The following is a 12,160-nucleotide window of genomic DNA, read 5'->3' on the forward strand; positions in this document are numbered from 1 at the left end:
CCCCCCCCAGTGTCTATCACCCAGCCACCCCATCTCTCCCACTTTCCACCACTCCAGCAACCCTCAACTGGTTTCCTGAGATTAAGAATTCCTCATATCAGTGAGGTCATATGATATATGTCTTTCTCTGTGGAGCCCGATGCGGGGCTTGATACAGGGCTCAATCCCAGGATGCTGAGATCATGACCTGAGCTGAAGTCAGATGCCTAACCGACTGAGCCACCCAGGTGGCCCAAAAGATGTTATCTTTTAATGATAAGACTATATAATTTTTTTGTTTGTACCTTACTGAACGTCTTAAGTGCCAAAAAATGAATATATATTACTCATATAATTGGGGGTGGGGGTGTGGTTATTTTTTAAAAACCAGCATGGAGGGGCCACACTTGCCTTCTTCCTTCCATAGTAGAGCAGTTTAGTGAATTTCTCTACGATCTGTGCAGGTGTCTCCACGCTGGGGGGAATCTCCCCGGTGAGCAGGTTCGGGGTCCCTGAGCTCAGCACCGGCCAGTCCTCATCCGTCAGGTTGATGAGGTTGGCCACCGGCGGCTGTCTCTTGTACTTCTCCAGCTTCTTGCAATCTTGCATCAGCAGTTCCGCGATGTCAGACCCCACCATGGACTACAAGGCAAAGAGGGTCAGCCTGAGGGAGAATCCTATTGTCCTTGTGCTCACAGTACCAGCACCAGAGCACCTGCCTTCTCCATGAGGAGGAGGACATGCAAACACAAGACCTTCCTTTCTTGGATTGTTGTATTTCAAACTTCAGCTTCACTCTCAGGTCCTTTCTGCCTGTCGGGAGCCACAGAGATTACCAGAACTATGCACACTCTTACAGGTGTATTATGTGGTTGGTACAGTGACCCAAGAACTGTACGATAACCCCAGGCCAGTGGAGAAGGGCAGGGAAAAGATTATGGTTAGCAAACGGGGTTGACACCTGAGCAATTTTTCCCCCTGTGGGCCATTCATTGCTTCTTTAACGTTATCTTTTACAATCATGCCATAAGCCGAATCTTCTCTATCCCAGAAAGACTTCAATTTCAATCCAGCCTGCACCTGCCCACCCACCAGAGCGATAATACTTTACCCCGTTCTGCCGACAAAGGAGAACCAACAATTGCCACAGTAGAGCTGAGTCTCTGCTCCTCTCTGTCTCAGATTTTAGGCTCTGAGCTGCTTTGTGCTGGCAAAATGTCATGATGTTCACCTTGTGTACATCTTCCCTATGGAGAGATTTCAGGGAGCAAAGAATGAGGGGCAGACTCTTTCTCTGCACAGGACCACGGGCTCCTTCTGCATTATGAGGATGCCAGCAGAGGGTGGGGGGACTGAGAGAGAAGCCAGATAACCCAGGGCTGGAGTACTGAGTCTGTAGTTTCCTTGTAGAACAGGAAGGGACCTCAGAGATTCTTCGTATACCCTCTCCATTTTACAGATGAAGAAACTGAGGCCCAGGGACTGCACGGGACAGCAAGCAAGAGCACAGACTTTGGAGTCAGACAACCCTGGGTTTAAATCCAGCCTGCCACTTCTCAGCTTATACAAGGTTCTTATCCTGTCTGAACCTCTGCTTTTTCCCCTAAAATAGGGATAATGAGAAAAAAACTACCTCCATATAAAAGGAATTAGGAAATTTTGTAGCATATACTAAGTAATCAATAAATGGGCAAATATTGTTTGGTCAAGGTCATTCAATAATATCAGTCAAATTGGGACCAGCCCCCTAGCGTCCACACACCTAGCTCGGCAATCTACCCCACATCCGTATACCTGTGTGCAGAAATAGATTCGTTGCTCACCTTTACTTGAAGGAACTGTCAAAATACTATGGGCTTGGGGCACCTGGGTGGCTCAGTCGGTTAAGTGTTTGCCTTCAGTTCAGGTCATGATCCCAGGTTTCTGGGATCGAGTCCTGCCTCGGGAATCCCTGCTCAGTGGGGAGTCTGCTTCTCCCTCTGCCTCTTCCCCCACCCGAACCCGGCTTGTGTTCTCTCTCCTGCTCTCTCACTCTCTCTCTCAAGTAAACAAATAAATTCTTTTAAAAAAATACTATGGGCTTTTCCTGGTGGCAGAAGCTTCAGGATAAGAATAAGTTTATGTGGTAGTGATGATATATACAGGGCTTCCCTACACTTAAAGCAGGCACAGTGGTGTTATCTCATTTCCTAAACAGCAAACTAAAGCTCAGAGAGGACTAACTGACCTGTCCGCCATGGGACCTCTAGTTAGTAGGATGCAGGGACCAAGGACCGGGGTCCTCTAACTCCAGCCAGGACTCTCTCCACAGCAAGAGTGTCCTGAATATTTATCAGAAACAGGACTAGGAATTTAAAAGAAGTTCTAGCTCAATCCTGCAGAGGGCAGACGTGCACACTATCCAGAAACTCAACAGGAACCATGCTATTTCTCTCTCCAGAAAAAAGGCAAGAATTTTTTTCCCACTCTAAACCACTTGTCTGTGATTTCCCAGGCTGTGCTCCACTTTTCTACCAGTACCTATTAAGTTCTCAGAACGCTAAAACCTCCTACCGTGTAGCTCCTGCAAAATAGAACTGTTTTCAGATCTTTAATCTTAATTTTTCTCTCGGCCCTTCAACTATCAAATTGCTTGTCAAAATGGCTCAGGCCACATTTGTCTCTATCTTGTTGCACAGAGTATTCTACTCCACGCGGGATAGACATTTTCTTTCAAGGAAGCCAAACAAATCCCCAAAATGCTGATCTGGGCAGGCAGATTTTGTAGGTTCAAAAACCCTCACTTGGCAGCTCTTAAGATAATTTACCTGATTAGGGGTCCTGAGAAAGTCCTCAGCTCTTCTTGTTCCTCGGAGTAATTAAGAATAACCTGGAACGAAAAATCAGATTTGGCGTTTGAGACTATGTCCACCCAAGGCCCCCGTCAGTCAAGTCCAATATCAGAACCCATGGCTGCCGTCCTGGGATGTGGCTCAGTGCCTTGTGGGGGACACAGGAGGACAAAAGTGAGTTCTCCAGTTGCTGAAAGGGAGCCAACAGCATCTCAGGAGAAACATAAATCTAGCCTCACTTCTTTGAGAGAAGATCCCTACCCTTTCCTTCCCAAGACATGCCCCCATCCATGGAGTGCATGGCCCCCTATCCCCCAAGAGCACCCCATTCCCAGAGATGCCCAGGCTCAGGCAGAGGGAAACAGACAGCAGCCTGCCAGCTTCCTGGGACACAGAATCTCGTTTACCTCCATGCTGTGCAGTTCCACAAGGGCTGTTTGTCCATCCCTGGGAGACCTGGGACCCACACACACCAGCTGGCCTCCTGGCCCAAAACTCACTGGCACATGAGGGATGTAGAACTTCATGGGCTCCTTGGGACCAGCTGCCGAGACATCCTCTGACCAAAAGACACAGGGGCACCCTGTTAGCATTCCTGCGACTGCTTGTCTTTACCGCAGAAGGACACCACAGACATGTTTCTATCCAAATCCCACCTGGGCCAAGATAAGTAATTAGAAGAAGCATGTGCTCCAAGTCAGAATTAAGCCTCTCAGAATATGTCAGAATATAAGGTGGGGATTTGATGGTTTGGTCCAAATGGGAAAGCACCAGGCCCAGACTCCCCATGATGGCGAGAGGCTGGGGACTCTGACTCTCATGGCCCCAGTACTCATGACCCGTCTCCTACCTCCAAGCAAAACAATTATGCTATGTTTTGTATGCCTGCCGTTGCATTACCAAACTGACTCTGGTCTTCACTTTCTGCACCTGTTACATAAAAGTATCTCCGGTGCCTCCTCTCCCAGCCTGACCCTGATGGCTAGAAGTAGGGTTCCCTTCCAAGAATCAGTTCTGATGCAATCTCCAGGACAAGAGAAAAGGTGAGAAATGGAGCCAGAATGGCGCCTCTGCCCAGGAGACCACCACGCGTGGTTGAGGCAGGCAGTGAGCCACTCTTGGAAGGACGGAGGGAGGGTGACTTTCCCAGAGGTTGCCACCTGGCCCTCTTCTCATCAGACTTCACCCATTCCTTAGGTCACCTCAGTACCCACCGGCCTGAACTGGACTCCAAGCTGCTGGTGCCCTGGGCTCATACATCTCAGACGCATCGCCGATGTACTGGCTGAGCTCGTAGGCGCTGGAGCTGAGACCAGACTCGTGCTGCTGCAGAAGGTTGGACTCGTCGGCCAGTGGTGGCTGGAAGTTACCGGTAATGAAAACACATGGGAAGACCCAGAAGCGCTTTCAGAGAGATGGTCCTACCCACGTGTTCCTTCAAAGCAGCAAAATCAAAACTTTCAAATAAATACATCAAATGTGGATGTGTCGCGAGGAAAAGAAGTGCTCGTTTAATCAACAGGTGTTTGTGAAAAAAATGAACGATGGCCTAGTGGAAAGGGTGTAGGCCCTGAGGCCAGGGGACCTGAATTCAAATCCTAGCTTTGTTGGGCGGGGCACATGGCTGGCTCAGTCGGTAGAGCATGTGACTCTTGATCTTGGGGTTGTGGGTTCGAGCCTCACGGTGGGTGTAGAGATTACTTAAAAATAAAATAAATAAATCTTCAGATCCCAGCTTTTTCAACACCTGCTGGGACCTTAGATGAATGACTTAGGCTGTCTGAGCTCAGCACCCTCATCTGTAATATAATCATATCTGCCCTGTAGAGTTCAAGTACTTCCTCAGTCATTCATTCACCAGCTACTGAATGAGCACCTGCTATGCTCTAGGCTCTGCGCTTTCCCCGGGGATACAGGTGTACAAGAAATTCATGGAACTTACAACCCAGGAGGATAAAAAAAATAGATGCAAAAGCACTTTGCACACTGTAAAGGGCTGTTCTTGTGTGTGGCTGTTGTTCCTGTCGGCATATATTGCACAGTGTGTGCCCTGCCCTGTTGAGCATTAGGTTTACAGAAGAAAATGTTCTCAAAAGCAAACAGATCTCAGGGCGCCTGGGTGGCTCGGTCAGTTAAGCGTCTGCCTTTGGCTCAGGTCACGATCCCGGGGCTTCTCCCTCTCCCTCTGCCCCTCCCCCTGCTCATGCTCTCTCTCTCTCTTCTCTCTGTCTCAAATAAATAAATAAAATCTTAAAAAAAAAAAGCAGACAGATTGCATCATGGAAACAAAATTAATATAAGACGGTCAAAAATCAAGAGCTTGTCTCTGCAGTATCTTTGCCACTTTCCCATAAATCTAAAATTATTCTAAAATTAAGTTTAGGGGCGCCTGGGTGGCTCAGTCATTAAGCGTCTGCCTTCGGCTCAGGTCATGATCCCAGGGTCCTGGGATCGAGCCCCACATCGGGTTCCCCGCTCGGCGGGAAGCCTGCTTCTCCCTCTCCCACTCCCCCTGCTTGTGTTCCCTCTCTCGCTGTGTCTCTCTCTGTCAAATAAATAAATCTTTAAAAATAAAATTAAATAAATAAAATTAAAAGTTTATTTTTAAAAATTTAAGAACTCCATTTTGTGACCCCACTGGTATACCCGGTAAGATTTCAGGAGAGTTAGAAGAGTCCAGACAGGTTGCAAGCTCTGCTTTTCAGAACTGAATTAAAAGATTCTAGCAACACCCCGCTTCCCAGGTAAACCAAATTGCCCATCCCCTGGGGTACTGGCAACAGTCTCTCCTCTTGCCCCGCAGCTCGGAGCGACTTGGGTGACATTTCCTGCTCCAGTCAATTTGACAAAAATGCAAAAGGGCCAGATCGGGGCCCCAGACCCATAAGATTGAAATAGGGCGGCAGGAAAAGGTGGAGGTCTGAGGGGAGGCTCTGCAAAGAGGGGAGGATGGGACTCCTCAGACTGCTGGCCGCTGGACAACCCCCTCCCAAAGGCCCCGCCCTGCCACTGATTCAAGTGTCGGTTGTGACTGTCACAGCCCACAGCCCCCACATCACTTCAGATTACCTTATTCTTCTGGGTTCCAGGTGGCAGCCTCTCCGGAACTAGGTCCTCAGGCCGCTCCTGTCCAGTGTTAGAAGCAGCGCTGTCTTTATAAGGGTTCTGACTCTTGGATCTGCAGCAAAATGACGGCAGCAGGTAAGGGGGGTCCTGGGTAAGCTAGCAAACCTGAGCTGCTCTCCACGGAGGCTCTTGGGCTGCAAAGTGTGGGCAGCATCAGGCTGTCCTGAGTGCCACAGGGAAAAGGGCTGTCCTCCCTTTGCTCCCCTGATCTATGAATACGAGAAAAACAGGAACTCCTGGGTTCCACAGTGCAGTTACTAGAAGTCACCCCAAACCCTGTGGAAAGGGGCTGGTCCCTACAGCCAGTCATCCTGGACTGACTTAAATCAGAGCAGCTGGGTTGGCGAGTTGGGCAGACAAGGTAAAGGCACTAGGCCTAAGGTCATTGGGGCAGGTGCTTGTGCAAAAGGCTCTTTTCTGCCCACCTTACCCCAGGGCACATCCCATTCTCGGGGCACAGGAGTGGGCAGAGGAGAAATGCCCCAGCTTCAGCCAGGACCCAATTCTGACAACTTCTGCAAGGGCACCTCTGCTCTGAGGCCAACATAGAATTAAGGCCCTCCTGTGGGGTGGACCTCAAGTAACCTCACCAGGACTCAGATGACCCCACGTTTGGGAGCCACCTGTCAAAGTTAAGACTCCACTGAAAGCTGGCCTGGGTCACCCTGGGCTACTCCACATCCCTATGGCCAGAACAGAAGCAGACAGGGTTCTGAAAATAGAGACAAGTACCAGACGCCATAAGACTTGCCTAACATAGCCTGAGTTTGGCCGCACCATGTTGAGCTGGCCTCTCCTTTCACACTTACAGAGTACTCTGGTTGTCGTGATGCTGCTCACTGAGGTACTTCTGATCTCGGTGATCTTCCTGCCAGATATAAGGACTCTCTCCCCTTGGCACTGCACCCTCAGAGAAAACAAAAATGAAGACGGGTCACTTCCTACTCCTAAAAGATCAGGCCTCACTGCCTCGAGCTGTGAAGCTGAGTTACTGGAGCACCATAGGTATGAAAATGTATTTGCCAAATTGGATACACTAGAGAAGTGAGAGCTAATGATGGAGGTCAGCAAGACACCTCTCAGTCCTCCCTGAACCAACTAGCATGGCTCAATACAATTGTATAAGCATGGAGATCGTGTGTGTGTGTGTGTTCAGTGTTGAAACAGATTTCCCTTGGCTGGCAGGTCAGAAGCTGCCAACAGCACATCCCTAGAACCTTATTATCAGTAATGGGTATAAATTCCTGTTGGTGCCTCTCTGCCACCCTCAAGGTCGATGATGGTCAGACTCATCACAGCCCAGCCACACTGGACAACCGCATTGCTAAGAACTGATTTCACTAGTTAAAAATAGAGCTACCCTATGACCCAGCAATTGCACTCCTGGGTATTTACCCCAAAGACACAGATGTAGTGGAACGAAGGGGCACCTGCACCCCAGTGTTCATAGCAGCGATGTCCACAATAGCCAAACTGTGGAAGGAGCCAAGATGTCCACTGACAGATGAATGGATTATGAAGATGTGGTTCATATATACAATGAAATATTACTCAGCCAACAGAAAGGATGAATACCTACCATTTACATCGACATGGATGGAACTGGAAGGGATTATGTTAAGCGAAGTAAGTCAATCAGAGAAAGAAAATTATCATATGGTTTCACTTATATGTGGAATATAAGAAATAGTGCAGAGAATGAAAGGGGAAGTGAGGGAAAACTGAATGGGAAGAAATCAGAGAGGGAGACAAACCGTGAGAGACTCTTGACTCTGGGAAACAAACTGAGGGTTTCGGAGGGGAGGTAGGTAGGGGGATGGGGTAACTGGGTGACAGGCATTAAGGATGGCACGTGATGTGAGAAGCACTGGGTGTTATATGCAACTGATGAATTATTGAACACTACGTCTAAAACTAATGATGTACTCTATGTTGGCTAATTGAATTTAAATTTAAAAAGAAGAATTGACTTCACTGTTACTTGGTCAGAGACTATAATCTTGGCTATAGGAGGAGCAGAAGAAAAAACGGGGTTGAAGTGTGAACTATCCATAATCCTGGTAACGTAATGGTAGGTTCCGTACTATCACCGACACGTACAAGAAAAATGGCTCCTTTCAGTCTCTTCTCAAGACATCTAGCAGTAGTGTCTTTGCTGTGACCTGTTGTGGCCTCATCTGGCCAAGAAAGAAGCAGGTGAGGACAGGGGCTCTACCTCAGCGGAGCAGGATAGCCAAGGTGAGGCTCTGAGCAGGCCCTGCCTACCAGATCAGCTGTACCATCCCAAAGGCTCCGTGGAGATTATTCCATACCTCTTTCTTCCTGCAGCTGCTGCGGGTGTCCATGGTAGTAATAATTTCCATAAGCATATTCTTCCCTTAGGGTTGAAGAATGATAGCTCCGATACAGATCCTCCATGCCTGGCCTAAAATACCGCAAAGAAGGCCAGCCAGTCAAGGATGAGATGGTAAAGAGAAACCAGTGGAGGACTGGACAACTTCACAGGACAAAACTGTGACCTCAGTCTAGAACCCGCTTTAAAACCACAGTTAATTCTAGATCCTATAAACAGAAGATGCAGAATCAGAGCAGAAGTAGGGCCTTTGTTTCAGAACAAGGTTGGGATTTTTATAGCAAAACCATAGCCAAGTGTCTCATTCTCCTTCCCCGTGATTCCTCCTACTCTTCAAATACATCCAACAATACACAATGTTATCTTAGAAAACCCTGCCCTGATTTTTTTAAAGATTTTAGTTATTTATTTATTTATTTGAGAGAGAGAGAGCGAGCAAAAGAGTGAGCAGGGGGAGGAGCAGAGGGAGATGGAGAAGCAGACTCTGTGCTGATCACGGGGCCTGATGCAGGGCTTGATCTCACAACTCCAAGACCATGCCCTGAGCCGAAATCAGGAGTAGGATGCTCAACTGACTGAGCCATCCAGGCGCCCCTACCCTTCCCTGATGTTATCTTAGAATGCCCCTTCCTCAGATGACTGTGTAGGTACCCGATACACCACTGTAATTCCCATGCATATTACATACAGATGGAAATGAGATGAAGAAGTCACATTGGACTCTCTTAAATCTGATTGCCTTTATTGCCTCTGCCCTTAACATACTTTCCTGAGAATTCAATACAAAAAGATTGGGGAAAGGAATATCATGCTGTTAGTCTTTTTATCAATTACTAATTCTTTAGTATTTAATAGGAGCAAATGCTTTACAATAACTGTCATTATTTCAACCCTAAATCTGTAGGCAGGTGAATATCCCACCTGGAAAAGCCAAAGTGGAACATAGATGGCTTCAAATATTCCATAAAATATTAAATCTTCTGCTATCAATTAGAATTCGGGAATAGGAATTCCAGATTCTCCTAGAATCACCTCACTGATACCTCTTCGTTCTGAACTTGGAGCCTGCAACCCTAGACCTGCTTTCTCTGAGGTTGATTTCATTTTCTAAAATGTTCCATGTATTCATCCAATACATATGTGTTCTGTGTGTCTATCACACCCTAAGTTCTGTTCTAGGCACAGGGTCTCTTCTTGGTGCTGGTGGTGTCAACACTCACAATGCTAAGAACTTTTTATAGGAATTTCTAGGACAAACTTTTCCAAAATCTACAAATATTACCTTTTGCAATCCCAGAGTAAGAGGGGCTCATCTGCTGCCTTGAATCCACCATTCTTTCTACCCTCTGCCCTGGCCCCAACACCCAGTCACATTGTCATAGCCTCTTCAAGAAGCCCCACGAGGGGACATAGAGGAGAGAAATACTATTTTCCGTCACATAACTCCAATGTGGGAGAGGAAAGTGTTTAGCGAAGTCAATGTAATCGGGTAGAGGAGGAAATAAAAGAAAAAGAGCAGGAAAAAAAAGAAAAGGAAGAAGGAAAGGAATAGTCTATTCAGAAGCACTTAGGAGTTGGGTGAATTCCAAGCTCTAGAACCATACCTTGAATACAACTGACTGGGATAACCACCTTCATAATAGTCAACCCCGGACACAGGCTGATGATGCCTTTCCCCAGGCCTGGACACATAACAGGGCTGCTGGTGGTCTGTCCTGGGGTCCTGCTGTGACGGGGGGCTCCCGTGGTACCTCTCTCCATTGTGCCAAGAGTGAGGAACGGGCCGATGAATTCCATCTCTCCGAAGCCCTTGGCTTGGATCCTTTGCTCGTGCTGTGGGCCTCCCCCATGGCTGCCGCGGCCACTGGGGAGCCCAAAATTCCATCCCTGACCCTCAGAATTACTCTCGTGTTTTTAATCGGTTGTGTAGTTATTTACTCTTCCTGCAGACGAAAAAATAAAATAAAAAGGTCACCATTTTAGGCTTATATCCAAATGTGATGACTGATTAGGTTTTGCGAAAAAAGCACCTACGGTCCTCAAATCTTTTATCTAAAACAAAACACACAGATACTGATATAGAGATATCTGGGAAAAAATGTCAAGCAGATACATGAAATAAATAACAGGCTAGACAATTATACTGGTGTTGCATTAAAAATTAAAAAATATATTTGGAGTGGGGCGCCTGGGTGGCTCAGTTGGTTAAGCGACTGCCTTCGGCTCAGGTCATGATCCTGGAGTCCCTGGATCAAGTCCCGCATTGGGCTCCCTGCTCGGTAGGGAGCCTGCTTCTCCCTCTGACCCTCCCGACCCTCCCCCCTCTCATGTGCTCTCTCTCTCAGTCTCTCTCTATCAAATAAATAAATAAAATCTTTTTTTAAAAAAAAAATATACATATATATATATTTGGAGCAACAATAGATGTGGGAGGCAGGAGAGACAGAGAACAAACAGAGATAAAGCTCCAAAACACTATCAGAGTATTCTAATTAAATACGTGTTTGTTCATTTATCCCACCAGCAATTATTCCTTCAACAATTACTGCGGAGGCCCTCGGCTCTCAGAGAAACAGGTGAGCTGAGAGCTTAGCCAGAGTTTAAATCTTAACTCTGCCACTTATTCACTAATTTTTTCAAGCCTCAGTTTCCTTGAGAAATAGAATGGGGACCAGAAGGACTGGCTTTGCAGGGATATTGTCAGAGTCGGTGATAACTTATGAAAAGCGCCCAACACACTGCCTGGTATATGGTAATTGTTGGTTGTAACAGTAGCTGATGTTATCAGAGCTAAGATTCGGGCAGTATGAATGGATGAAGACATTTCCTAAACAAAAAGAAGCTTAAATTGACCTCAAGAGACATCTTTTCTGAATCCTTAACCTCTTAGAAGAACAAGGCTCTATAATGTGGCCCTGGCTGCCCCTCCTCCAAGGGAATCAAGTTTGGGATTGCTCTCATGACCCGCTAGCCAGCCATATCTCCGTGATCTTCCCGGCTGGAAATTTTTAAATCTGGAAGTCTCCCAGCATCAAATTAATTTTCCCCACTTATTCTTCAACATGAGAAATAGCTCTGAAGACATATCGTCTTCCAAGTTCCTCTGCCCCATATCACAGAGGGGCACCTACTGCCAGTTGCCTTCAGAGGGAAAGCTTGGGGATTCTCCTACCTCAGGAGAATATATTAGCTCAGTCAGACCCCATGTTTTTTCTCTCTTGGGAACTGTTTTAGGTTGAAAGGTTCTGATCAAATACAGTTAACTTGCTCCCACTCCTGAAACTCCCAGTCTAACATAAAAAATTGTATCAGAACAAAAGGTCAAAGGGTATATGTTGATATCAAGATATCACTGTGCTTGAATGCCATGGGGCCAGGGTCCACAGCTATGAAGCTATGAGCCAAGAGCTGTAAGCAGAACATAGGAGAAGAGAAGTGCCTTCCACCTCAAGATCAATTACAGCTCAGAAAAACTTGTACCTTCCTTCCTGTGTCAGCCCCCTCCCTTGAAAATAGCCAGGTGCATTACAAGCCTTTTCCAGCGAATCCCAGCAAAAGCCAAATGCCCCAACACAGTGAAAGGGCACATGGGTCTTTCCTGAAGGTCCGTGGAACTTAATACCATTTGGACGCAAGTAAGCTCAACAAGAAGAAAGGCTCTTTTGCCTTGTCCCCAGATATTTTCACTAGACAGCCCTTCTTCAGTCTCAAAGGCACAATACCCGATCCCTTGGCTGAAATCACATCATTCTGTTGCTGACATATCAACTCCCATAGGTTAGGCCTCAGGTTATCATTAAGGACCCCAAATGAAAAGCACCCACGATTCTCAAAGTGGAGACCTCGCATCTACGGTGACAAGCCACATTTT

At 47.0% G+C, this 12,160-nt stretch overlaps 1 protein-coding gene across 4 annotated transcripts in view; it reads right to left on the reverse strand.

Annotated features, from left to right (window-relative positions):
* The window catches only part of SEC16B (SEC16 homolog B, endoplasmic reticulum export factor), a 56,886-nt gene that overhangs the window by 28,116 nt on the left and 16,610 nt on the right, over positions 1-12,160 (reverse strand). For 3 of the 4 annotated variants that reach the window (XM_081824655.1, XM_081824657.1, XM_081824656.1), the window contains 9 exons: positions 9,894-10,232; positions 8,249-8,361; positions 6,746-6,836; positions 5,880-5,988; positions 4,025-4,169; positions 3,218-3,369; positions 2,787-2,848; positions 1,091-1,226; positions 387-621 (listed from right to left, as the gene is read on the reverse strand). In XM_081824655.1, coding sequence (XP_081680781.1) covers positions 387-621; positions 1,091-1,226; positions 2,787-2,848; positions 3,218-3,369; positions 4,025-4,169; positions 5,880-5,988; positions 6,746-6,836; positions 8,249-8,361; positions 9,894-10,174 — 1,324 coding nt within the window. In that variant the 5' untranslated portion in view covers positions 10,175-10,232. Of the gene's footprint in view, positions 1-386; positions 622-1,090; positions 1,227-2,786; positions 2,849-3,217; positions 3,370-4,024; positions 4,170-5,879; positions 5,989-6,745; positions 6,844-8,248; positions 8,362-9,893; positions 10,233-12,160 lie in introns of those variants that run through there. The other variant, XM_081824658.1, reaches the window with a different exon arrangement.

The sequence above is a fragment of the Leptonychotes weddellii genome, chromosome 6, assembly GCF_054177405.1.
Source record: "Leptonychotes weddellii isolate Sample4059 chromosome 6, ASM5417740v2, whole genome shotgun sequence".
NCBI lineage: Eukaryota > Metazoa > Chordata > Mammalia > Carnivora > Phocidae > Leptonychotes > Leptonychotes weddellii.